Source organism: Cylas formicarius, unplaced genomic scaffold (assembly GCF_029955315.1).
Source record: "Cylas formicarius isolate icCylForm1 unplaced genomic scaffold, icCylForm1.1 PGA_scaffold_3__17_contigs__length_32017465, whole genome shotgun sequence".
Taxonomy (NCBI): Eukaryota; Metazoa; Arthropoda; class Insecta; order Coleoptera; family Brentidae; genus Cylas; species Cylas formicarius.
This window is the reverse complement of record NW_026844326.1, coordinates 4,583,221-4,611,080: the sequence shown is the minus strand read 5'-3', so window position 1 is coordinate 4,611,080 and position 27,860 is coordinate 4,583,221. Positions and strand designations below refer to the sequence as shown.

The window sequence follows — 27,860 nt, the reverse complement described above, 5'->3', positions numbered from 1 at the left end:
ATATATATATATATATATATATATATATATATATATATATATATATATATATATATATATATATATATATATATATATATATATATATATATATATATATATATATATATATATATATATATATATATATATATATATATATATATATATATATATATATATATATATATATATATATATATATATATATATATATATATATATATATATATATATATATATATATATATATATATATATATATATATATATATATATATATATATATATATATATATATATATATATATATATATATATATATATACATATATATACATATATATACATATATATATATATATATATATATATATATATATATATATATATATATATATATATATATATATATATATATATATTTATTTATGAACCGCCCTGTATATTCACCATTTATTTTTTGTGAAAAATAAATTAAGATTAACACAAAAACAATAATTTTAAACAAATTGGTCGAAAATAATCAGTCTTTTGCGGAAATAAAGTGATATTTGCATATGAATGATTAGTTGGCTTTGGAAACAATAACATATATCATGTCATTTGAGTCACGAATTTATTTGGCACGATCGGAACCCAGCAGGCCGAGTGTTTAATAGACGCGTGACTTAAAAAGTTGCAATTAAACATTTGTTTACGTGAAGGTGTTATCCAACAACACAAATTAATAATGTAATTAATTAAAATTAAGAATCAAATAAAAACACTGACTAACTGTTCGAACAGTGTTCGAAGTGTTTTCGGAGCGCGAGCATTGAAGATGCCAAGTGAGATTTTGGCGAAACGTCTGCAGGATTCCAGTCGGAGTTCAACGAGCGAACGGATGATATCCCGGAATATAGTGTCATCACATTTTTCCATCCGTGAATCAATGCGTGAGAATATATATATATATATATATATATATATATATATATATATATATATATATATATATATATATATATATATATATATATATATATATATATATATATATATTCACGTACTGATTCACGGATGGAAAAATGTGATGACACTATATTCTGGGATATCATCCGAGTTTTCGGAGCGCGAGCATTGAAGATGCCAAGTGAGATTTTGGCGAAACGTCTGCAGGATTCCAGTCGGAGTTCAACGAGCGAACGGATGATATCCCGGAATATAGTGTCATCACATTTTTCCATTCGTGAATCAATACGTGAGAATATATATATATATATATATATATATATATATATATATATATATATATATATATATATATCCATCCAGGATACTTGTGCAAAATATAGAGTATATATTAAAAATGGAACAGAGTAAACTTATTTATAAAATTCTAAATGACAAACATCGACATAAATCTTATAAACCAGCTTCAGGGCCATAATAGACGGAACAGTAATAATATAAGCAGTACATAACGTAAGAACCAATATACGACTGAATAGATTAAAAGTACTAAAACATTCAACTAATTAACCGATGACGTGTCAAAAAGCGTAAATATTAACAGATTTGATTGATTCATGTATGTCTTATGTATTGGGTGGGCCGTTTATCTTCGGAAACTACCTTAGCTCAGAAACTATAGGAAATGGAGCCAAAAGTTAAATCCAAAAGTTAATTGAGGTATTACAAATCTTCAATTTATTTTAATGTTGTATATACAGGGTGTTTCATTTTTCATGGGCGAGTATTCACTTTCTTATTTTAAATAGTACGCCTGGTATGTTAGTACATTTTTGAAATCTATACAAAATTCTAGATATATGTTGTGTATAATGTCCTATACCTAAGTCTAACCGTTTCTGACATTTTTATTTTTTTATACTAAAAATGACGTTTGCAAGACCTAAAATATCTGGCAATTTCTTCATTCGGAAGCATTTATTGTTTCATTTGAGTAAGTTTTGTTATAGACAAAGGACTCGAATAACGATTCGATACATAATAATACAGGCTACGCGAAAAATAACATTAAAAATGAAATTAAAAAAATTGCCAAAAAACTTTTTTTTTTAATGGAAACTACCTCTTTTTATAATCTTGTCATATTTAGCATTAAGGCAATTTTATATAAAGTTGTATATGTCCAATATTTTTACTTTTTGAAATAGTTCCTTTTAAACATTTGTCATAATATGCTGTTGCCATATAAGTTCAGTTAGTGTAAGGTGGCTATGACGGCGTTTAAACACAACAAGGGCTAGGATGATTCTTGCATATTATGTTTACCACAGAGGAAAATATTGATATGTTAGAAAGTTACATATGTAGAATTAAAACCGGACACCGGTTCTTAGGGATTATATTAGAAAATTTCCATTTGGGAGGCGCCCAGAAAGAAGATTTACCAACACTTTAGAATATATGGAACTTTAAAAAAAGGAAAAAACAGAAATATTTTGAATAATGAAGACCAACTTAATATTTTGTTGCATGTTGCAGAGACCCCTGAAGATTTAACCCGAAACCCGTCTTCAGATCCAGATGTCAAAAGAACAAAGCTTCGAACGTGCCTTTAAATAAACAACTGGAAGTCCTATAAATTCTGTCCAGTGCATAAATTAGTGCAAGATCAGGTTAGATTTTTGCAACAATCTTATGGAGAGACACTTTTCAGAAAATATAATTGCTAATATTATTCGGACAGATGAGTCCATATTTATAGCCCCAACTAATTTTTTTAATCGGAAAGATGCCCATTACTGGAGAAACAAGAATAATAAAAAACATATGGAAGTTACAAGTTCAGGTGGAACTTCTGTCAAAGTATGGTGCGCCATTTGGAGGTTCAGAATAATAGGTCCAGTATTTTTTGATCAGAATGTAAATTCCGCTACTTAGAGCTTTCAAATACTATCCATCTCTTTGTTGAAAATGAAGTGACTAAAAGGGAACGACGAAATTTAATTTGGCTAGCAGGATGGCACTGCTTATCACAGAAGTCAAGAAATTAGCACCTATTTAAAAGCACGCTATAGAGAATGGATTGGGGAGAATGGTAGTTACGCCTAGTCTCCAAGGAGCAACGACTTAACTCCCCTAGATTTTTTTCTATGAAGTACACTTAAATATTTAGTTTATAAACATAAACCATCAACTGCCGAGTAACTAAACTTCGGCTAAGAGAAGGTATCAGATATATAAATGGGACTGAATTTGTTATAAATGCCATTATGCCATTATAAATTTTTTATTGATCGTTCATTAACAAAAAAAATCAACAACGTTATCCCTGATCCTTGGTCTTATTTTGTATAAATAATGCATACATAGTCTTTGGATCTTCATAAGCGCATTGGAAAGATTATGATCAACTATGAAATGGTAAGTAATAGTGACAGCACTTTAGCACTTGTTTTGTTCAAACGCCGTCATAGCCACCTTCTACTAACTGAACTTATATGGAAACAGCATATTAATTTGTAATAAACAAATGTTTAAAAGGAAATATTTCAAAAAGTAAAAATATTGAACATATACAACCTTATATAAAATTGTCTTAATTTTTAATGCTAAACATGACGAGAATTTAAAAATGGGTAGTTTTTTTAATTTCATTTTTACCCTGTATTATTATGTATCGCAATTTATTATGAAATCCGTTATTCGGGTCCTTCGTCGACAACAAAACTTACTCAATTGAAACAATAAATGCTTCCGAATGAAGAAATTGGCAGATATTTTAAGTTGCAAACGTCATTTTTCGCAACAAATATTAAAAATGTCAAAAACAGTTAGACTTAGGTATAGCACATTATACACAAAAATGTCTAGAATTTTGTATAGAATTCAAAAGTGAAGTAGTATACTAATACTAATACTAATTGACTCATGCCCACCAAAAATGAAACGCACTGTATATACAAAATTAGATAAATTAAAGGTTTGTAATACCCTAATTAACTTTTGTATTTAACTTTTGGCTCCATCCCTTATAGTTTCTGAGATAAAGTAGTGTCCCGAGATCAACGGCCCACCCTATACACTCGAATGTGTAAATGTTTGTTAATATCCTAATTTTATTTCTAACTATTTGCAGTATGTAAGGACGACTGTATACTTTTGGATAAATTAATTTGAGAAATTCCAAACGTAAACCTGTTTGAAAATCTCGTATTTTCAAAAAAAGTTTACCGCCACTAAAAAAACATTTAAAAATATCATTGTCCGCAGTGTTCCCAAGGCCGGGCAGCATGGCAGGAAAGGGAGAGGGGAAGGCGCTGTTCGCTCTCCGAGGAGGCGCGGCAACACCGCATCAAGCAGACCGAAGCCCATCACCGATGGATGAAAAGGAATCGGGTAAGGACACGTAATATTTCTAGCTTCAGCAGTAAAAAGAATATGACAATCTTTAAGTTTAAAATGAAATACGAGACCTTGGAATAATTTTTGACTCACAATTATCGTCTGAAACACCTGCAGATTATATTGAGCAGCTATATTTAGCATATGTCAGAAGCATTTTACAATACGCCAGCGTAATATGGAATCATGTTGTGACATACATATTATTGTACAGTGTTATAAAGAAATGGGAGTGAACGATCTTAGCATAAGCAGAATTAGTGCGAATGTATAAACTGCTAAATTTGACAAAACTAGGAAATAAGGGGTGTTTTTTTTCGATATATAGAACTTTAAGTTGCAATAAAACAACGATGGATTATTCGATTGACATGAATTTTATTTATCCGAAAGATAATCTTGTGGCATTACATTTTAAATATGATTTCTGGCATATGACCGGCACGGCTGGCGCAGATGTAGTCCAATCTGGACGTCCAATTTTCGATGACTTTTTCCAACATTTGTGGCCGTATATCGGCAATAACACGACGAATGTTGTCTTCCAAATGGTCAAGCGCTTGTGGCTTATCCGCATAGACCAACGACCTTACATAGCCTTACAGAAAGTAGTCTAACGGTGTTAAATCACAAGATCTTGGAGGCCAATTCACAGGTCCAAAACATGAAATTAGGCGGTCACCAAACGTGTCTTTCAATAAATCGATTGTGGCACGAGCTGTATTACATGTTGCGCCGTCTTGTTGAAACCACATCTCCTGGACCTCATGGTTATTCAATTAAGGAATGAAAGAGTTAGTAATCATATCTCTATACCGATCACCATTGACTGTAACGTTCTGGCCATCATCGTTTTTGAAGAAATACGGACCAATGATTCCACCCGCCCATAAAGTGCACCAAACAGTCAGTTTTTCTGGATGTAACGGTGTTTCGACATAAATTTGAGGATTAGCTTCGCTCCAAATGGGGCAGTTTTGTTTGTTGACGTAGCCATTCAACCAGAAGTGCGCTTCGTCGCTATACAAAATTCGCTTATGAAAATCGAGAACAACGGCAATCTCGTTTTGGGCCCATTCGACGATTCTACGCCTTACTTGATGATCGTTTGGCTGCAATTCTTGTAAGAGTTGGATTTTGTAAGCACGTAAACCAAGATCCTTCCGCAAAATCTTCCATATCCAGATCCAATTCCTGTGCTCGATAGCGGATGGACTCATTCGGGTCTTCCTCAATGCTACGCCCTACAGCACCAACAGCTTCTGCGAGTTATCAATAAGAGTAAACGTGGTGTCAAAACGTTGCACGGTTACTCCAATTAACTGCTCTGATAGACGATTTTGTCGACGATAAAATGGACGTAGTGCGCGATATGTATTCCGCACAGATCCGGATGGACTCATTCGGGCCTTCCTCAATGCTACGCCCTACAGCGCCAACAGCTTCTTCTGTACGCACCGTACGGCGTCTCTGAGGATGCGAGTTATCAATAAGAGTAAACGTGGTGTGTGTTGCACGTTTAATCCAATTAACTGCTCTGATGGACGATTTTGTCGACGATAAAATGGACGTAGTGCGCGATACGTATTCCGCACAGAACCATTATTTTCGAAATAAAATTGCACTATTTGCAAGCGGTGTTCAGGCTGTTCAGGAGTGAGTCTATTCATGATGAATTGCCAAACCAAACTGTAATGTTGTAATTAAGTTCTGTTATACCTGTGGCGTTTGCAAGCAAATAAATTAGTAAACAGAGTGTAAGCCATAGATAAAATATCTAAATATATATTAATCATCACCTTTAAACTTTAAATCAAGTATCTCCATAACTTAATTTAAAGTAAATCATGTGTTATGGTGTTTGGGAAAGATAAGCATTTTATCTTAATAAACAACCAATCAAATGCAGTGATCAGCAACTCAAAATTAAATGTTCAAGATTGTGCCATAAATCTGGAAGCTATCTTAGAAGGCAAACTTAGATTATTAGAACACCAAAAAAATATTTCAAAAATCCTTTGCCTCCATGAAAGTTTTATATAATAATAGACTTATTTTAAGTAAGCAACTGAAATAAAATTTGTGTGATTCGCTGGTCCTCTCTAATTTCAGTTATTGTGATTCTGTCTATGGATTTGTATAGATCAGGAAACTAAGAAGCATGTTCAGCGTGTCCATGGATTGAAGAAATTTGATCACGTATCACACTCATACAATGATATAAAATGATTCAAAATGAAGGAATCCTACATTTCTCGAAACTTTTGTTTAATGTAAAAAATAATCCTAATTTACCAGTTTACATGAAAATTCGTTTAATATTGTCTACTATATTAATTTGCCACAATGCCAAGCTAACTATGCCACATCATAACATTGCAATCTTTCAGAGCTCATTCCCATTCAACGCTGTAAAGGATTTCAACTTAGTTCTCAACCAGTTTTTAATAAAATACAAAAAAGGATACTTAGATTAATCTTTAAACTACCCCCGGGACTATCCTGCTAAAATGCTTTTGTAAAGTATAAAATATTAACAGTGGTTTGTATATATTTATTCAAAATACTCACTAATAAAAATAAAGACTCCAATAAGAAAGACGCTGATCTCCACGCTGAAATAGAGAACACCTTCTAAAGTCAAAACCCAACCACATGTTTTATGAGAAGTCGTCAATTACGTAGAACCTTATTATTACAATTTGCTTACTCCAACCATAAAAACATTATTTGTAAGGCAGTTTAAAAAGTGCATCAGGACTTCTGTCAGCCAATATCTTCTACAGCTTGAAAGAATTTGAAGCGTACATTCTGAGATTGCCCTAACAAGTCTCTAGTATAGCATTTCGAATAATTTGTCAATATGTTTGTACTCTCGCTCCGAAATATAGTCTGCAATTTACTTTTTTTTCATTGTATACAGTTACGGTTATATTTCAAAACTATATCATTTTTAAAAATTTCCAATTTGTCTATTTTTCATTTTTTAAAAATAAATAATGAATGTTTTTTTTTTTTTAATTGCAATAATACTACTTGGTTATCCATCAAAATATAATATTAATCATACTGCAGTGGATTGGTTTCAAATAGGTAGCGGTTCGTAATTTCTTCCCAGTTCTAAAGTTAAAATCAGAAAATAAACAAAATAAAAATCTAGTCATGTCTTATGTGGAGTCAAGTTTTCAACTCTCCTCGCATATCTCTTGGAGGCGAGTGTATTTTTGTAAGACGATCTATTAATATATTCATCAATTTTCATTTTATAATTCAATTCATCTCTCGGAAACATATTTGTTTCTTCTTTTTTTTTTCTTTACTATGGCCACGACTAACAGGATCATTCAGCCAGTCTTCTCGGTGAATAGAGACTTTCCTTAAATTCTAAGAGGGTGCCTTATTTAAAAGGGACTGGATCCATCATCCTCCAAGGGAATGAATAAATTAATGACAAATGAGTAACTAATATCAGATACACTATAGATTGATACAGAAGGTTTTAAGAAATTTACACACCAATCTATATACCAGTTCCATCTGGGATGCGTGAAAAAGGATATTGCATGACAATGGACATGCAAATCCTTACGTGATTGAGTAAAATACTTATCAAATTTCAATTTAGGAGGTCTAAATTGTACAGCATCAAATGTAAGATCGAGATCAACTTTAAGTAGTTTAAAAATTATTCGGCCTTTGATACCGTACCGTCTAATACGGGCATTTTAGCTCGACTCTAAGAAACAAACGCCGACCGGAAAACAAACGCCCAACAGCAGTAAATTTCCTCTATTTTCCGGCATTAAACACATACGACATAAACAACCTCGTCGGCGACCTTTAAAATGCTTTCTAAAATTTGTTTCCCTTTTAAGCAAATCGAGTATGCGACTACTATTTCACAATAACAAAGGGAATCGTCGGCGTATATACGTATTTCATTGCCGGTTATGTATCCGGTTGATATAATAATATTGTCGGTTTATGCCGTTGTTCATTTGAACAGCTGCCACATTTGCTTTGACTGCGATAAAATATACTCCCTAAATGGGAAAAAAAAGTAGCGAGACTTTTCTCAGGCTTAGGAACATGTAGGTGAGCTCCTTGCGGATTTCCCCTACGACCGGCACTGACTCCGTCTTGCTACTTGGCATTGTCACCTGGTCACTAGTTCAGGAATCTCTTCAGTCCTTTCTAAACTATCTAAATTCCCATACAACCAAATAATAACACACTTCCCCTTTTTTGATATTTTTAATACCAGAAAACCAGACTTAATCTTAATCCATTAAAACTATACAAAAAAACCACTCGTAGTGATCGATACCTAATTGCAATATCACATCATCATCTAGTTCAAAAATCTTCCTTTTCAGAGCAATACAAATGTTTCCACTCGGATCACCCTGCTAATGTAACGCTAATTTAGGCTCCCCCGCACCATGTGCCATACACCTAGCACCAGTGACAAAAGATTACTTAATTTTTTTCTGCACTGCAATTTTTTATTTTTTTTATTTTTGTAAAAACGGAGTTTGGTTCAGTTAGGTTAATCTCAGTATTATTTTTATCAAATTTTTCATATCATTCCTTATAGTGGTACGAGGAGTTCCCCAAGGTAGTGTTTTGGGACCATTGTTGTTCTCGCTTTATTTTATTTTATTTTTTATTTTATTTCTGTCATCATCTTAACTTTCTAAAGACTGTAAGTGATATCTCCCTTACAGAAAAACTTCCCCTTAACAACTCCAAATCTCAGCTCGTTTTGTTTGGCAATGGCGATGTTGCTTTAAGTAATATGGGTGCAAATATATTAATAAAGTTAAATTGAATCCCTGCAAAAATTTGACCGTATTTTTTGATAACAAAATGAGATTTGGACCTCACTTGTCTTATCTAGTCCAACAAAGTTATTGCAAACTTAAGACCTTATTTATGTATGTATTTTATATACAGAGTGGTCGGTCTAAGAGGAGCCTATACCTCATCTCATGATCTATGACTGTTGCAAAAAAAAGTTTGAATACAAAAGTTTTCACATTTTCTACGGAATATTCTATGCTATATTCAAAAATGTAATAATGGTGTCAAATTTGCAGCTATCTACTTCAAATTTAGCAAAGAAGTAGAAGTCCATACCGATATCTAAACTCTAAAAATTGAGCGTAATCAAACCTGACCAAGTATATTTTCTTTTAATTTTTTGCCTTCATGAAAAAATTATTATTATTATTTTCCATTATAATACAGGGCTTTTCATTTATAGACAAAAATCTAAAAGACCCTGAAAATTGTTCTTTTCGCTATTTAATTAATAGCAGTAAATCAAAATTTGTAAAAAATATAGCTAATTGCTTTAAACAGTATTATAGGCCACATCGAGAACTACAATTTTTGTGTTCACGATTTTCACAATTTCTCGTCCCCAATCTAGATGCGATGACGTCATTTACTATTATGGCGTACTGCATAACTTTTACTTCGGTAATTTTTTAGATTATGTACAGGTGTATCGATTATGGGCAAAAACATCTAAAAGATCCTGAAAATTGCTTTTTCTGAGTAAATTATTAGCCGTAAATGAAAAACTACAAAACAAGGGATAATTTGGTTTAAACACCACCGTAAATTGTGTCGAGAGAGAGTTCCAAGCTTCATCTATCACACAGGGTGCGCTAGATGTTTGAAAAAAAACCTTATTATTGGTACAAATTTTAATATTTACCAATTCTTGGCGTAACTTTGACGTTCGGCGAGACGTAAAAGTCAGTTTATACAGAGTGTATGCACAATAAAATTACATCGATTTTGCGAAAGCTCGATAGTACCATAGAAAAATAATGCGTGACTATACGACAAAACGAAAAATAAAAAATACAAAGCTGCGTAGAAGTTTTATGGAGCAGACGCTTCGCACAGCCACGATTTTTCGAAATCGATGTTGTTAGTATACGTCTATTATTCATTCTCGGTCGAGATTCGAAATTTCAATGTCACTCTCAGAACTGTTGCCAGAATTTACGTTAATAGTATATTATACAACAAGTGTGGTAAACGGCATTTGGTAAAAATTTCCATACACTTTTTTACCATATCATACATTTTTACAAAACAACACGAATACATTGACTTACATGAGCGTCAGAATTGACAAACGTCAAAATTCAAGCCGTACTGCAAACTCTACGAAAACATCCGATTGGTAGTATCCCGGAAAAGTCCGAAATGAGTTCGATCCGTAGAAAACGAAACTGACGCCCTAAAATAACACTTTTCGCGCTCCAGATCAGTGTATAATTAGGTATTTTACAGAAGGGAGTAGAAAATAATAACTTCGATCCACATTGTGCTTTAAGAGTCACATCAATTTTTTATTAAATCAATTGTACATAGTAGAATGCGAGACAGTTTCATTTAACTCTGCGGAAGCCAGCGGGATGATTGACGAGGCGTCAGCAAGTTCGATTTATAAGAACCGACGCAGGAGGAATTTCGAAGATTTCTAAATAGTATGAGTTCAATAGATGTGTGATTCCACTGTCCTACTACTTTACCCGGGCGAAATAATCACAAAGACTTTTTTGCCAGATCCACGATACGAGCTACGGCGGCGGTTCGGACGACGAAGACCTCTTCAGCGTGTACCACCAGAGCGCGGCTGCTAACGCGCTCCTCTACGTCGGCCTGGGGACAACGGCGATCGGCAGCGTAATTTTCTTCGTCGGTACAGGCGAGAAGGGTTTCAAGACCCTCGAGTTGAGGCTTATCGGGCCTACGCTGATTGCCTGCGGCCTACTATGCTGCCTAATCAGGGTGCTGTTGTGCGCGTGCCCGTCCACATGTTTTCGGCGACACCGGAAGAAGACCCGCTTGAAAAGCAACGCTTATCCTCGCAGTTCTAGTGGGTGAGTTGCCAAGATCATGGAATAGCACTAGCGCCTTTTACTCAATAGGGACAACGAGGTAAGGTATTCAGGAAGCCTAATGTTCACAAAAATTTGAAAAAAAAATAATTTCTGAATTTTAAAACCCATTTTCATTAAAAATTTTATTGTATTAATAATACTAAGAGCGAATATCGCTTTGAAGTTGGAACACATTGAAATATTTTTTCTTAGATACTTTTTACTCTAAAAGGAAAGGAAAGTGGTGTCGTGGGCCCCAACATTTCTGCAAATAACTCCAAAATAGCTTAATTTATTTTAATAAACCTGGAGTCGTTAAAAACTGTTTTCCTATGGTATGAGCGAGAAAACTGCGATTGAATAGCTTGCAAACAGATAGCGCGTTCTGACCTGTTTTCAAACAAAATAAAATGCAACTATATGAATTTTTTAAGTCGTTAGATAGTCAAGTAAAAGCCCAACAACTCAGCGTTATTGAAATAAAAGTTCGTTGTTTATGTTAGTTTATTTTAGTATTTTACAATACCATAGCTATTATTACCACGTTGTTATATCCTTATCTGTTTTCAAATATCGGATATAGTTGACGTATTTCCTTTCTGGAATGACGTCACGCTGGTTTCACATAACTTTTTTTTAATATATTTCAGCAATGCAGTGATGTAGATAAGAGGGTTGAGTTCAGCGCTGGCAAGAGCTTATCTAAAATTAGCATTTTCCGTACAGAACTAGTTTTTCAGGTGCTTTAAAGCGGTACTAGACTTGGCCCAAAAGGCTTTTATAACTTCAAAAACTAATTTTTACTAATATAAATTTTTTAATCTTTGTTTTATTGCAATTGCAATAAATTGAGGCCAATTACCCATCAAAATTATTTTAATTTTCAATTACGGACATAACTGAATATAACTAACTTTACCCAAAAATAGAAAAACTATTCTCCTTCACTGTCTTCAGAGTCAGAACTAAATGTATTGCCTACCAAGCTTTTTGAATTCCCCATTCTGCGTGGTTAACATAATTTTGCCAGTGCTCTAAAGATACTTCAATTATCGTTTTGCCACATCGCAAAAACTTCCGATGGTATCCCCTTAAGACTAGCAATCCTCCTACACTCACACCATACCATTAATCTGACAATGGTATGGAGTATGTCTTAGTATTTTGTTGCGAATACAATAGTCGAGTTAATGGAAAAATTACAATTCTCAGTTAGCTCTTTTAGTTTTTTAAGCAAAATCTGCATTGTAACAAATTCATTTTTCGCATACATGCAATAGATCATATCTCTCATTTTGTTCTTTAAGTAATCTGTAATTTTTGATTTTACTTTTTTCTGCTTTTGAGATATTCTGAAGGTAAAGAATTCATCACTATCACGTCTCTTTTATTAATATTTATGATTGTTGTATCGCTAAGTTGTGATGCATTTAAAACATTTTTCGCTTCATCATGATATCTGTGAATGCCGATTATATCTTCGCGGCATCTTGCAAAAATTTAGAAAGAGTCACAACAAATCAACGTCAATTTTGACGATTATAGCCTGAATGATACGTACCAAAACCGGCATCGACTGTTATAAAGAAACGACAATGTTTGGTTCAAAAATTTATCACTTTTTATAATTAGGTTTACTTATCATTATTATTAGGAATAATTTTGTTAATTACTGAAGACTTAAATAGTAAGTAGAAAACCATAAAATAATAAAGCACCTCCTTTGACAAAAATTATTCATTTCTAAAAATGGAAATTGTCATAAAAACATTTTTTGGTTCCCAAATATTATTAAAATAATTTTCTGCCCCCTGGTCCGACGGATTGCGGGCCCATCCATCATAAGCCTCTCCTGCCTCATTCCCGGAGCAACCCTCCACCGTGGCAGTGAAAGTATTAAATACACGACGCAGGATAAATTCCTGCAGAGAAAATGACGGGATTTTCTTGTTTTAGTGTTATCAAAGTTATCAATTTATAATCGTTGCTATAGGTTAGGATAAAAATATTACGAAGTGGTTTTCATTGGGTTGGTTAGTTTTGGTTAATGACTTTAAAAAAGTATATAGCCACATTTTTTTCAGACAATTATTTTTTGGCAATTCTGTCAGAAAACGCCATCTGGTGTCGTAAGCATCTTAATTATGGCACGTTTGATAGCCTAGGAAAAGCCCTTTTTTACGATTACGATTTATGTACAGCGTCTCTAAATAGTGTGTGAATTAATATTAATATTTTTTTTTATTAAAATTAAATACAAAAGTTATAGTTAAATACAAAATTAATTGTTAAAATTTGATACAACAAAACTTATGCAAAACTGTTTCTATTAACCCCAACTTACGGAATACACAATTTTACGAACAAAATACTGAAATTTTTCAAACCGTGCGAAAATAATACAAAAGATTGCGAACAAAGTAAATATTACCTGAACATTGAAAGTGATACAGAGACGAATTAAACAATTTTTTCGGATGATAGCATTCGTTACATGCTAACACAGAATGAAGTGCCTAAAAAAATTCTCAAATTATGAGAAAATACCGCAGTAATCCAAAAAAAAGTAAATTTTTAATTTGGTGAAAAAAAATTTTCCCTTCTTTCCACTAATTTGGAAATTCTGCCTTTCTTAATGGCCAAAATGTTATTGAACTAAGAATAATGTTTTCAGCTCGCGCCTTTTAGTGTCTGTAGTGGCTCCATTTTCACATACAGGTTAGATTTATTTTATCCTCAATCTTTGGTGATGCAAGTATAGTGAATGCTTAACACCCAGTATAGACCATAACAACTCATTCCATCAAAAAATAACTGAATTTGATTTCTCATATATTTATGAACCATGAAAATCAAAATAATTTTAAATTGTTCCTTTTATATTCTACCTATAGCTTTTGTATTTAATAATAATGAATGAGGCATATTACTTTCGGACATTATTTGGACCACCTGTAGATAGAGTTTATAGTTTGGTCCACCAATTTCGCTACTCCCTCTATAAAAACGATTTCATCGCTGTGTCAGCACCCATAATCCCAACTTGCGCAGATAAAATTGAACAGAACCTTTTGATTCTTCTATATTCACCAAAGTTTATCTAGAACGCCATACTATAAAAATATGTTTGCCTTGTGTAATGCAGGTACCCGTTAGCACCAAAATTACGCGACGCACCTGATCCGGATTTCGTTCCTGTGGATAAAACGAGTTTGTTGAGCGATCACTGTAGAAATAAGAAGAAGGTGTCGATAGTGCCGCCGAATCACAGTTTGCCCAGCACCAGCACAACCGAGTTCAAAGAGTTGCCTTCGTCGTCGTCGGTGGAAAATGACAAACCGCTGAAACTTAGCATTCCGCAGGTAATGGTCTAGAAATTTGAAACTGAAAAGGAGAAGCAGAAGTAGAAGAAAGGAAAAACTAAGGGCTGATTCTACTTTATAATTGATATCAAAGCATTTTTTTTCAAAAATGCAAAAATTAAAAAAAAAAGCTTAAAAAAAATTGATTTGAATTTTCCTAAATAACTTTTTCTCGTTTGGCAAATAACTTCAAAAACCTCAAAACTTTCTTCTGCAAATAAAAAAAAAACAATTTCATAGAAGAGATAAACCTTTATTTTTTATAGCATCGCACATTGTCTGGAGTAGTCTAAGGAAACAATAAAAATAACTGTAAATTAAATAAAAATAAAGAAAAAAATACAGCATTTCCACCCGGTAATCAGAAAATACAAAAAAGAAGTCGAGATAAAAAAATATGTTTTTCTTCTTTACATGCCGTCTTTTAACGAACGTTGGCGAGCACACGTATAAATGCTTCTCAATTAATTACATCTTTTTTCTATCAACCCCTTTGCTAGCGTCGATTCTTCCTTGCATGGTGGTATACAAGGTGTTTTCTAATAGAATGTGTCGTGTATTTTGGCAGATATTGATACTACGCCACTGATTTTTCGTAAAACAAAAATTATTCTTACAATCTCCAATCATTTCCAAAGAAATCTAACTTCTAATTTTTGACAGTTGTTTGACATCAGTTTTTAAATTCGGTTGTTCACGTCTTATTAATTAGGTGTTTAAAATGTGCGAGCATTGTTATTTTAAAAAAGAATATTCGAGTTTACTAATGAAGAGTTGCAGATTTCTATTTTATGTATGGTTTGGCTGATGGCAGTGCGCCGTAAGTTTACATTTTACATTTATTTTACATATATATTTATTTATATGTGAATACACCCAAGATTTCTTCTAGTAAAGCTTTAAGTGTATGAAAATCTTAATTTTCCATGAGCGTAATGGTAAAGAACACTGGAGGTATATGCGACAATATGAGAAAAAGAGCTGAAGCGTGTATCCTTCAAGATGGAAGATACTTTCAACAACTTATTGAGTTTCTATGTTCTACTTCTTTTTAAAAAGGTTGTTATTAATATATTAACAAACCATTTCGTTAAATAATAATCGTTTATTATTAACCAAAATATTATTTGTTCATAGACAGTCAGTGGCACGCCACTGATTTCCTTAAAAATAACGACATTTGCATTCTCATTGCATGGTTTTCACGTAAAAATAAAAACTCATTTCTGTGCGTGCTGTCATATTAACGATATTGTTATGACCATGTAGAGAAGAGGTAAATCTTATTGAAAAAATCAAGAAATTAAATTTCTTTATAAACAATTTACTATTCAAATGAAGTGGGTACCAATACAGAAACGAAATTAACAATAGCATTAACATGTCACACATATTAACACTAGCCAACGGCCATCTTCTCATCTTCCACTGAACCCCTCTTGTTACTTTTTTTTGGTAAAATCTGTTCATAGATATAAGAAAGTGACTAACTCATACTAATTAATTAAAGATCCGGGCAAGCTGTAAGAATGAAATTATGGCCAAACAGGTCCGTACTTTGCTTAGAATTTGTTTATGTGGGGTTTCGTTAGCAAAGATACTAAACATATATTTATTTATTTAAGTATGTATTATGTATAAATCTAAAATTAAATCACAAATTATTTTTATTACCTACTTAAATTACTTAAAATTATTCACATAATATATCACTATCACTATCGCAACGTTCTATATTATTTGCAATATGGCTATACGATTATTCTGCTTTTTCTATAGGTTTAACAGAATTTGCCCAACTTTGTGCAGGGATGTTAAAAACTTCGGTTTCTATAAGTTTAAGGAAGGAAAATGTATGCCCTAGATAAATGTAGTTATTATACATGTACTTTTGGATTGTTGCTTTTGTGTCACATGAGGAAGGGGTTTTAGTCTACTGTCTACTGTGATAACTTGCATTGTCCATTACAATGACATCATTAGGAGGAATGTTTGGAACTAGTTTGTTTTTAAACCCACCTTCAAATAAATCAGCGGTGGTGTCTTCATGGTAATCCAGAGAAGAATATTTAATGTTTTTCGCGGACAGAGAAAGTCCATTTGGAATCCAACCATCTTCAGAGCCAGCATGCAAAATTCTTTTAACTCTTTTTGATGGCGCATTTGTTTTACATTTACATTTATCAGTTTCAACCCTTTTCCGGGGTATCATAAGTGTCGAACCAGATTTCATCCAAGTAAATAATTGGCCTTTGTTGTTCTCTGTAAATCCTATTTTTTTCTAGATATTCCAGTCGCCATTTCCGAATTCAAAAAGATTCCATTAAAACTTACCTCTTGTCAATTTTTTAAAATCTAAAACCCATGTGTTGAATACACTTCCATAAGGTAGTTCTGCCACATTTAACACCGGTTTCATCTTTTTTAACCCTCCTAATTAAGATATCTAATGTAGGCACACTTTGTTTCTCGTATAACTGGTAAATTTTACGCCGTCTTATATCTTGATCACATTCGTCTACACTCGGGAAAATGTCAGTATCGCTTCTTTTTTTCCTCGCTTAAATGGGATTATTCACAATTTTCCATACAGTTCATGTTGGAATTTTCGTCAATCTGGCCGTTTCTTCTAAAGATGCTGGCTTGCTGACTCAACGTTCAAATAAATATTGTTTATATGTATTATGTTTAGTCTCAATAGAATAGTGTTGGCGCGGGAGCATCTCCTGAGATACACTAGACTCGCACATATTTTATATAATTCGCACACGATTCAACACACTCTGTATTACACACGAAATAAGAATGATTACTAATAAACTTAAACTAAGTAGTATACCACACGGACCACAAATTTACCTGAATTTAAATTCCGAAACTTTAGGAAATAATGTTGTTGCATTGTATGTAAATGACCACCCTTGGATAATCCCGTTTAAAAGCCATTGGTCACTTTCCTATATCTATTAACAGACCATACCTAGTTACATTATCATGATGGTGTGCCAAGTCAGTACACAAATTTTAACACAAAGAATCTACTATATACATGCCAACAAGTGTCAAATTGCAATTTTTCACACAAACGGGTCACGATAACTTGTCCCTAAGATAATACGTCTACACTTTTTATTATAAAACCAAAATCCTGGCAAAATCGAAAGAGTCACTTCAAAAAAGAAGTTCATTTGTAAGTAGGGATTAAAAGAAGTTCAGTAATTCTGCTCGTAGTTACGGTCAGTGCATAGCAGTCTTTAGTTAAGCTTACCACCGCACTCTGGATATGAGACCACCAATCAAGCCTTTTAACTATTTTAAGTCCGTAAAAAGAAATGTATTAATTTTTATTAATTTATGTCCTATTTTATGTAAATCTTAGTAAATGTAGTATTATCAGCGTCTTCCCCGCTAAGATCCAAAGTTGTATCATCTGCATACACTACAATATATTCACCAATATATATATATATATATACTACAGAGTTCGCTTGGGTTCATAACATCCATTACTATGTTAATCATATCAAAGACAATATGTCTTCCATGAAAAACAAACAATTAAAAAAGCTTTAAAAGGTGGCCCCCTATTATGAAAATTGCTCTTTCACACAAACAGTATTCACAAAGCATGACCACCATTACCAGAAATTTACGTCCTCTTGGGGTACCTGCACGTGCCTCTGACTACTATGAATTATTTAAAAATGATGTTAAGAGATTTCTTATTGAAAAAAAATTTTCGACGTTTTAGTTTGATTCTTAAATTTTAATTAGTTCTAACCATAATATATTGATGGTGAGTTATTACAATATCCTACATTTCTATTTTAAATATCATCTTAAGTATGGCTGGTGCTGTGCATTTTTTTTTGAGTTTTGCCTCCTTTTTGCAGAATCTCTTCATGTTTGTCTTGGTTTTTTCTTTTTTGCCCTTTTGCTTCCCATGATACTTTTTCTTTACGCGTTTTCCAACCTCTGTAGATGCCCTCACCAGCCCAACTGTCATGTTTCGATGTACTTCAAAGTCTGTTCTTATATCTGTGTTTCTTATTTTGGCCATTTTTATGACTCCTTTAACTCTTCGCAAGTATTTCATCTGCAGGGCTTGAATTTTGCACTTTTGGTGATCAGTCAGTGTCCACGATTCACAACCAAATGTTAAAATTGGTCTCTGTATGACCTTGGAGACATTTATTTTTGTTTTTGTTGATATTTCTTTTTTACTTATGAAGTTCCTATTCATTCCACAGAACAGTTTTAGTGGTTTTTCGATTCTGTTACGTATCTCTTTTCTTTGTTTTCCGTTGCTCTCTAGTTCTATTCCTAAGCCATTGAAACTTGTGACCTTCGGTACCAATACATCGTTCGTTATTATATATATTTGTTTGTGTTCATTTTCTATTAGCATTACTTTTGTCTTCGGTTTGTTTAGTTTCATTCCTAAATCCACCAGAGCATAAATTTATCTCTTTTCCGACTAATAGTATTAAATCGTCCACAAACGCTCCTTTTGCTGTGAAGAGCAAAGGGCTTAGTCCTCCTCCTTGTCTTAATCCTCGTTTGGTTGTTAATGGCTCTGAAACTTAATTTTTCAACACTCTTATCATTTTATTTTCGATTCATCTTTGAAGTAGAATTTTCAATATTTATCTCTTGCTTCTTTATCACACACTTTTTTCAAGTCAATGAAGCCCAAAATATTATTCTTAATCTGTTACCTTTTCATCTATGTGTTTTACTATGAATATGTGATCCGACTCTTCCACTTTGAGGTTCTGAGGTATAACGCCTACTAAATTTGAAAGAGCATTAATATGAGTAATTATTGGATATATAATATACAGGATGCTTCCTTTGATCTTTTTACGAAAATTAATATTTTTCATTTTGACCCACCCTATACCAACGAATCGAATTAACTTCAAAACAAGGAAATATGACTTGTTACGATTTTCTTTTTGTTTTTGTTTGTATGCCATTACTCTTTTCATTTTGAGCTTTGGGGGAGGTAGATTATAGATCGATGGGCCTTCCTAAACTGTGACATCCGCTATGCTTAATCAAATTCCATATTATAGAGCGCATCATTTTGATAGGTTCTGGCCCAATCTAAAATGAATTTTTAAATGCTACAAGCCTTGGGCAGATAATAACGATTTTTATTGTGGAACCTGAGGGCTCCTTGGTTTGTTAAACTATCGATCGTATTGGATATGATATCTTGCCTTAGGGCTATGTATCATATATAATTCTTGTGGTGCTGCTAATGCCTGAAATGGCTCGAATTAGGACCAACTAGTAACGTACGGTGGGCGCGCCGAGAGTTGTAAACACTCCCGGTTTCTAAAACTCCTTCTAATAGCTGCATTTCCGTCATTTCAGTGCATGAACACAATGTCCCCTCAGCTGATACATATTACTGCTTACCATATGCGCGGAACAGGTGATGGTCACAGACTTGCAATAACTCAAATGGTTGCGAATAACGTTATTTTCCCTGGCGAAATTAAAGCATTAACCAGCGAATTGCTGTTGTCTGTAGCATAGCGTTGTAGTAGTGGTAGTGAAGATCGTTCTATGGTCCCTTTTCTTTTTCTGGCGGTTCTGACGTTTTTTTCCCGCCGGTAAGCAGCGCGCATCCTGTAAGTTTTTCCTTGTCCAGGCTGTTTTTGTAAGAAGTCGCTTAAAGCTCACGCGTATTGCGGGTTTAGAGGGAAAATGATAACCCTGATTTCCGAAATAAAAACCGACGTGGTCGTTTGTACCCCCGACTTGGTCGGATTTAGCGGAGAGAGGTTTTCAAGGATAACGCTCAACCTATAAGGCCACCTCACATCGACGGCCTTTTCCTTTTGACTTTGACTTTGACCACATCAAGGATTGTTTTAACTACTTCACTCCTGAGGCTTTTATTTAATGTGAAATTTAAAGCATGTAATGTCGAGAGCTCTGCGGCAAGCGTGATATTTGATACACGCCTAAGCGAAAGCTATTGTTCTTGAGTCTCAGCCTCTCCTCCCTCTTGGTTTTTGAATAAAGTGTTAGTTTGGAAATTCAGTTTCACTCGCCTACTCCGCCCACGCCTCACCGACAATTGAGACAGCCGCGCAGTTGCTCGTAAATTTTGTTAAGTAATTGACTGTAGCACTTTATGGCGTCAAAACTATAGAGTGTTAAACACAGGACATTTTTGACAAAAAGATGTTCATAAATTCGTAAACGCTATATAATATAAGAGGGAGTATCTATTAATGCCACAAGTTTGATTTTTTGATTTCCCACATATTTATGAATCACCATATATATTTTTAAATTTTAATTTAACAATTTTAATTGTTTTTTTTAATTTTGACACATTATTTGGACACCCTTTAGAATTTGACAAGGATTTCTATGCCACTTTTACCACATTGTTTGTTATTTTATCGCATCCATTTTTGAGTTCCTTTATTACTTGTATTTCTTCTCTTGTTATTCAGGGTGTCTAGTATAAGATGATGTACATGAGGATATCGGGAACTGAAAAAGATACAGCGTCGATTAACAGGAAGAAAGATAAAGTATGTAAATGTCAAGAAAAAATCTAGCGTTGTTTTATTTTAAATCGTTACCTTACAGGGCGAAAAAGGAAAATGTCCGTTTTTGAAAAACCACAATATTTTCTTTATTATAGGAGCTAAAATTTTCAAATTTTCAGGATATGGGTTAAATGATTCGGCGATTCCAAGAATCTCATCAAAAAAATTTCGGCGTATGGGTATTTCGCCACATTGAATTTCTATATATTTCTATATATAGAAATCAGGGAATGTTGTGTTTTTCTGCTTTTAAAAAGTTCGTGATAATCTGTGTATTGTGTTGCGGTGCGCCGTCATGTTGGAAAAACCTTTGTTGCAGAGCTGCTAGTGAAATGTTCATGTTCAGGTTTTGTTACGTTTGTTTGTATATGGTTTCAATTTAAATTATAATCGAAAAAATTTGGTTCAATTTTGTGGGTACCCAAAATATCAAACCAAACTTTAAATCGCCACTTCACTTGATGCCTAACTTTACGAGCTAATACCCAAAATAGAGTGTTCTTACTATCAAACAGTCCACAATTAGTAGATCGGCGCTCATCCGATCAATGGACTTTTAATTTTTTTTTTAATAGAAAACTGGAACTATTCTTCTAACAGTGTCCCCATCATGTAGTCCCTGGTGAAGCCGTTCATGATAAGGATAATATACTTTATGACGCCTATAAATACTATTCGCTGTTGACCGAGCAACACTTGTTGTCTCTTCAATCTGACGTAAAGATGTACGAAGTGTGTCAACCAAGCTTTGCAAGACCAAATCTTCTTTATTTTCATCTGGTTTGTTCCTATTTACCTTAGCAAAACTGCCGTAGGTGAGATGGTTGTCTCGCAGACTCCTAAATATAGCTCTACCCAGACGCATTTCTTTTTCACCCTGTATCTACATAATGGTACCGAATTAAAATAAAACAAAGTTAGATTATCTTTTTACATTACGTTTTTTACGTTACTTTCCTACCCGTTCAAGCTACGCTGTATCTCTTACAGTTTCCTGCAATATGCCCATGTATAGGGTGGGCCGTTTATCTTGGGGAGTATTGGAGTATTACATACCTTCAATTTGTTTTAATGTTGTATATACAGGGTGCTTCATTTTTCGTGGGCGAGTATCATTTTTTTCATTTTAAATGGAACACCTGGTATATTACTTCTTTTTTGAATGCTACATAAAATTCTAGACACATTTTGTGTATAATGTTCTATGCCTAAAACTGTTTCTGACATTTTTAACTTTTTATGTCAACAATGACATTTGTAAGATGTAAAATATCTGCCAATTTCTTCATTCGGAAGCGTTTACTGTTTCACTTGAGTAAGTTTTGTTGTAGACAAACAACTCCAATAACGGATTTCATAAGAAATTTCGATTACATATTTATACAGGGTACGCGAAAAATAAGATTAAAAATGAAATTTTAAAAAATGCCAAGAACTTTTTGTTTGCATTTTATATAAGTTTGTATATGCCTAATATGTTTGCTTTTTGAAATATTTCTTTTTAAATATTTGTATCTCACAAATAATATGCTGTTGCCATGTAAGTTCAGTTATTGTAAGTTGGCTATGACGGCGTTTAAACAAAACAAGTGCTAGAACGCTGCCTCCTTGCACGCAAGTTTTGTTGTTGATTAGTGTCATAATTCAAATATTTTTTGATACGTTATTGATTTATTTATTTTTTGTTCATAATTTCATATTTTCACTGCGGATCATGTTTAACACAGAGGAAAAGATATTTTAGAAAGTTACATATCGAACAATAAAAATCGAACCCTGGCACTTAAGGAGGCGCCTAGAAAAAAAAAACGATTTACCAACACTTTAGAATATATGGAACCTCTGAAGATTCATCCCGAAATGCGTCTTTAGATCTGGATGTCAAAAGAACAACGCTTCGAACCTGGTTTCAAATAAACAACGTCAGATTAGATTTATGTAACAGTCTTATGGAAAATACTTTTCAGAAAATATGTTTGCTAATATTATTTAGACCGATGATTAAAATTGTTAATTGGAAAAATACCCATTACTGGAGCAATCAGAATAATAAAAAACGTATTGAAGTTACCAGATCAGGTAGAACTTCTATCAAAGTATAGCGCGCCATTTGGAGGTTCAGAATAATAGGTTTTTTTGATGAAAATTTAAATTCCCAAGGCTACTTAGGGCTTTTAAATATTATCCACCCCTTTGTTGAAAATGAAGGTCCTGAATGGAAACGACGAAATTTTATTTGGCAGCAGGATGGGGCTCCTTATCACAGAAGTCAAGAAATTAGCACATATATAAATTGATTGGGAAGAATGGTAGTTACGCTTGGCCTCCAAGAAGCCCCGATCTAACTCTCCTAGATTTTTTCTATGGGGTTCACTTAAACATTTAGTTTACAAACACAATCGGTCAATTGTCGATGAACTTAAACGTCGGATAAGAGAAGATATCGGATACGTAAATCTGTTAGAAATGCCATTATATAATATATTTGAAAACCCTTTATACTACTTGTTGAACCACCGTTACAATGATTATCATCGTTTGTAAACTATTAATTTTTTATTGATCATTAATTAATACAATATTCACCAACGTTATCGCGTATCGTTGGTCTTATTCTGTATAATAATAATGCATACATATATTTACATAATCTTTGGATCTTCATAAGCGCATGTACACTTGTTTTGTCCAAACGCCGTCATAGCCATCTTACACTAACTGAACTAATATGGCAACAGTATATTGTTTGTGATAGATAAATGTATAAAAGGAAAAAAATTGCTTTAATTTTTAATGCTGAATATGGCAAGATTATAAAAATTGGTAGTTTCCATTTAAAATGTTTTGGCAGTTGTTTTAATTTCATCCATTGATCTTATTTTTCGTGTACCCTGTATAAACATGTATCGAAATTTCTTATAGAATCCGTTATTCGAGTCCTTTGTCTACATCAAAACTTACTCAAGTGAAACAATAAACGCTTCCGAATGGCAGATATTTTACGTCTTGCAAATGTCATTTTCGCGCATAAAAAATTAAAAATGTCTAAAACGGTTAGGTATAGCACATTATACATGAAATACGTCTAGAATTTTGAATAGAATTCAAAAATGAAATAAAATTATTCTATATCTATTCTAGGTATTCTATTTAAAATTAAACACCCTGTATATACAAAATTGAAATAAATTATAGATTTGTAATACATCAATTAACTTTGGTATTTAACTTTTTTCTCCATCCCCTATAATTTCCGAGATATGGTGGTGTCCCAAGATAAACGGTCCACCCTATACATCATCCTTGTGCTGAACCCTCGGCATACTAATTATCTTGTTTATCTCTATGGCATACTCGCACTTGTAATTCTTGTCCACTATTTTCTCTTTTTCAGGAAAAATTCCCTCCTTCTCTGCATCGTTTCGTTGTCTGTTATTAATACCTCCCCATTTTGAGTTTTAATTTGTGATCCTTTTTGTCTTTTCTGCGTATCTTTGGTGTTTTCAGTTATTACATAAGCAATTTCCCGACTTGCAGATCAATCTGCCGGAACTCGCGGACTCGGACGAGCAGAGCAGGACCTCACGCGAAGACAGCATCATCGAACTGCCCACGATCGACTCGGCGTACGATATACAGAGCGTTTCGAGTAACGAGAGCGAGACCGACCAGGAGGCAAAAACGAGGGGTAATAAGCTAACGCGCACGCGCGAGCCGAAATCCGAGACGAGTTTAAGTGTTGTGATCGAACGTCGCGAAGGCGGCGGCGACAAAAGCGACTCTAATAAAAAAGACAACGGTGATAACAATAAACACCACCATAGCGGGATCGTGCTGAGCCCGCTACAGCTAGGACAATAAAACAAACAATAATCAAAATGTCGTCAAAGTGTTGTTGTTTACGTAGCGACCATTCGCGCGAATGTGTGTGCGTGATTTTACCGACTAAGGCTGGTTTTGGGAGGGCGACGCAACATTGTGGTAGAACCACAGTGGAAGCAAGTTTCCTTATACTTAGATACACAGCTTCTTTCTTATATTAGTTTTATATGAATAAACATCTCCAACTCAGGAAAAAAAAACGAAGGTTAGTGTTCACTCCATATATCGTGATGGGATACATGATGATAATGATTATGTGCTTCACAACCTTCACAATCAACTGATTTTACCAGTGGACATGATAAACAGAGTGATGGGAGTACATTTCAAACTTCAGAACTCTACAAGTTGCTAGCTAACAAACAACTAAACATTCCATAACCACTTTCACTTCAAACTGCAAAGGCACCATTCTCCCTCCCAATCTTCCAAAGCATGCCAGGATGCCTATTTGATATAGAGTATCAAATCAAATCAATGTCATATTGTAACATAACAGGCAAGGAAGGATCTGAGCGACATTTAATTGACGTATCTGAAAATTTTCCTGATAACAATGGATGGCAAGTACGGGATTACCACTAGATGAAGTCACAACGATTAGAGAAATATTCGTAATATATTTATTAATTTTTCAGACTTCTACAGGGTACAATAATACTATTTGGAAATTTACTAGGTTCTTCCTGCGTCGGTTGTGTATAAATCTAACTTGCTGATGTTTTACTAATCATTCTGTTGACTTCTTCAGAGCTTAATTGAAACTGACTATCATTCTTCTCTGTAACTGCTTATAAATGTTTTTTACGCTATCCGTTCATTAAAACTTTAATTAGATATAATTTGGAAAGTCCGTTTGATATTTGGAGTCAAGGTTAACATACTGCAAGTTCCGGTTTAACCAGAAGTTGCTGCAAGCTTGCCCATTTCAATATATTGTTACATTTTCAGATTCTATGTGAAATTTTAAACATATTTTGTGTATAATATTCTATAGCTATGTCTATCCTTTTTTTAAATATTTGACCTTAAAAAAAATTGCGTCTTAAACTTAACCAACGTTAAAAACGCATATTTTTTGTAGTTTTCAAAAATTTTTGGCAAAATGTTAAAAAGAGGTTTAAGTTCGCGTTTTTGTCTTGTTTCATACAAAGTGTCCAAAATTAAACCCCAAACATTTACATTTTTTAACAAGTCCAGAACTTCTTTCTCCATCGAACTGTATTATGGTTACCTCTACCTTTTCGATATCCGACAATTGGGTTTTTTTGATGGTAACATATTTGTGCGGCTGAACATTTTCTCTTCACGTACTTGGTATTGGAATGGTAACTTTATCTGTTATCAAGTCCACAACTTCTTTTTTTCTCAAACTATGACAGGGTTACCAATACGTATTGCAACCCATATTCAAAATAATTAGGTTTTCGATGGTATTTTATTTATTTCCTTCACGTAGGTGGCTATGGAAAAACAATTTTATGTCGGCAGCTGTCATTAACAAACTTAAACTCGTCTTTTTCAAATCGCACACCCTGTAACTTCTAGTGTTACCAAGTCCAAAATTTCTCTATCAAAGTGCGTTACGGCTACCTATTGCGGATCATATTAACCATATAAATAAATGATGGAATCGTGTTTGTTCCCTTGACGTTCTTGGGAGAAACAATTAGAGCGCTCTGTCAAACATGTCAAACATGACAGCTGTCGTTAAGAAAATAAAAATTTTAATTTAATACGGTTACTCAAATGCTGATATTCTCCTTTTTTTTCATTCATGGTGAATGTTGGGAGAAGTGCAAGATGTAAGCTCTCAAAGTACAAGTAAAGTACAAAAAACAAAAAAAAAAACTTAAACGAACTAAAATAAAGAAATTATATATATATATATATATATATATATATATATATATATATATATATATATATATATATATATATATATATATATATATATATAGAAGATTTTCTACATATATTTATGTCATTTCGTCGCCTTGTTTACGTATCTTTTAATATTTCAAGAGAACGGTTTTATTGTATATTAAGCAACAAGTGCGGTAAACGGCATTTGACTCACGAGTTTTTTTGGCACGAGCGGAGCGAGAGTTTAACATACGAGTGACTTATTTTATTTACCAAATGGGTTGCATACTATACTTTTTCTAAGACCGTTAGTTTTTGGGTGCATTTTTGCAAAACAATACGAATACATTCAGTGATATGACCGTCAGAATTGACAAACGTCAAAGTTCAAGCCATGCTGTAAAATCTGCGAAAACATCCGATTGCTCCCAAACCCGTGCGGTAAAATCACGGAAATGTCCGAAGTGGCTCGGATCCTTGGGAAGCAAAACTGCCGTGGCAAAATTACGCTCTCCGCACGCTAGATGGGTATATAATTAGGTACTTTACGGAACGGAATAGAAAAAAAATATTGATGCAATTGAATTGAAATTGAAAAGTTTTTGTAACTGTAGTTTGGTTGTTCCAATGCAAAGTGGAATTAAAATTATGAATATTATATATTTTTTAATCATATACTTGTAAAATAGACAGAAAAAAAGAAATTGGGATAGACCCGTTAGTATGCTGTTTAATTTTAAAGTCAATGGATAGTAAAAAAATACGCCTTAATGCTGATGCAAAAGTATATTTTTCTACTCCCGTCTATAAAATACCTAATTACATACCGATCTAGTATGCAGGAAACGTCACTTTACCATGTCAGTTTTATTTCCCACAGATCCGAGTCACTTCGGACATTTCCGGGATTTTACCGCACAAATTTGGGAGCA

General features: G+C 33.5%; 1 protein-coding gene across 1 annotated transcript in view; it reads left to right on the top strand.

The window, feature by feature from the left end:
* The window catches only part of LOC132699063 (uncharacterized), a 102,533-nt gene extending 75,600 nt beyond the window's left edge, over positions 1-26,933 (top strand). Inside the window, exons 2-5 of the mRNA XM_060665525.1 lie at positions 4,204-4,329; positions 10,924-11,236; positions 14,397-14,602; positions 24,718-26,933. Coding sequence (XP_060521508.1) covers positions 4,204-4,329; positions 10,924-11,236; positions 14,397-14,602; positions 24,718-25,041 — 969 coding nt within the window. The 3' untranslated portion in view covers positions 25,042-26,933. The remainder of the gene's footprint in view (positions 1-4,203; positions 4,330-10,923; positions 11,237-14,396; positions 14,603-24,717) is intronic.
* The last annotated feature ends 927 nt before the right edge of the window (positions 26,934-27,860 follow it).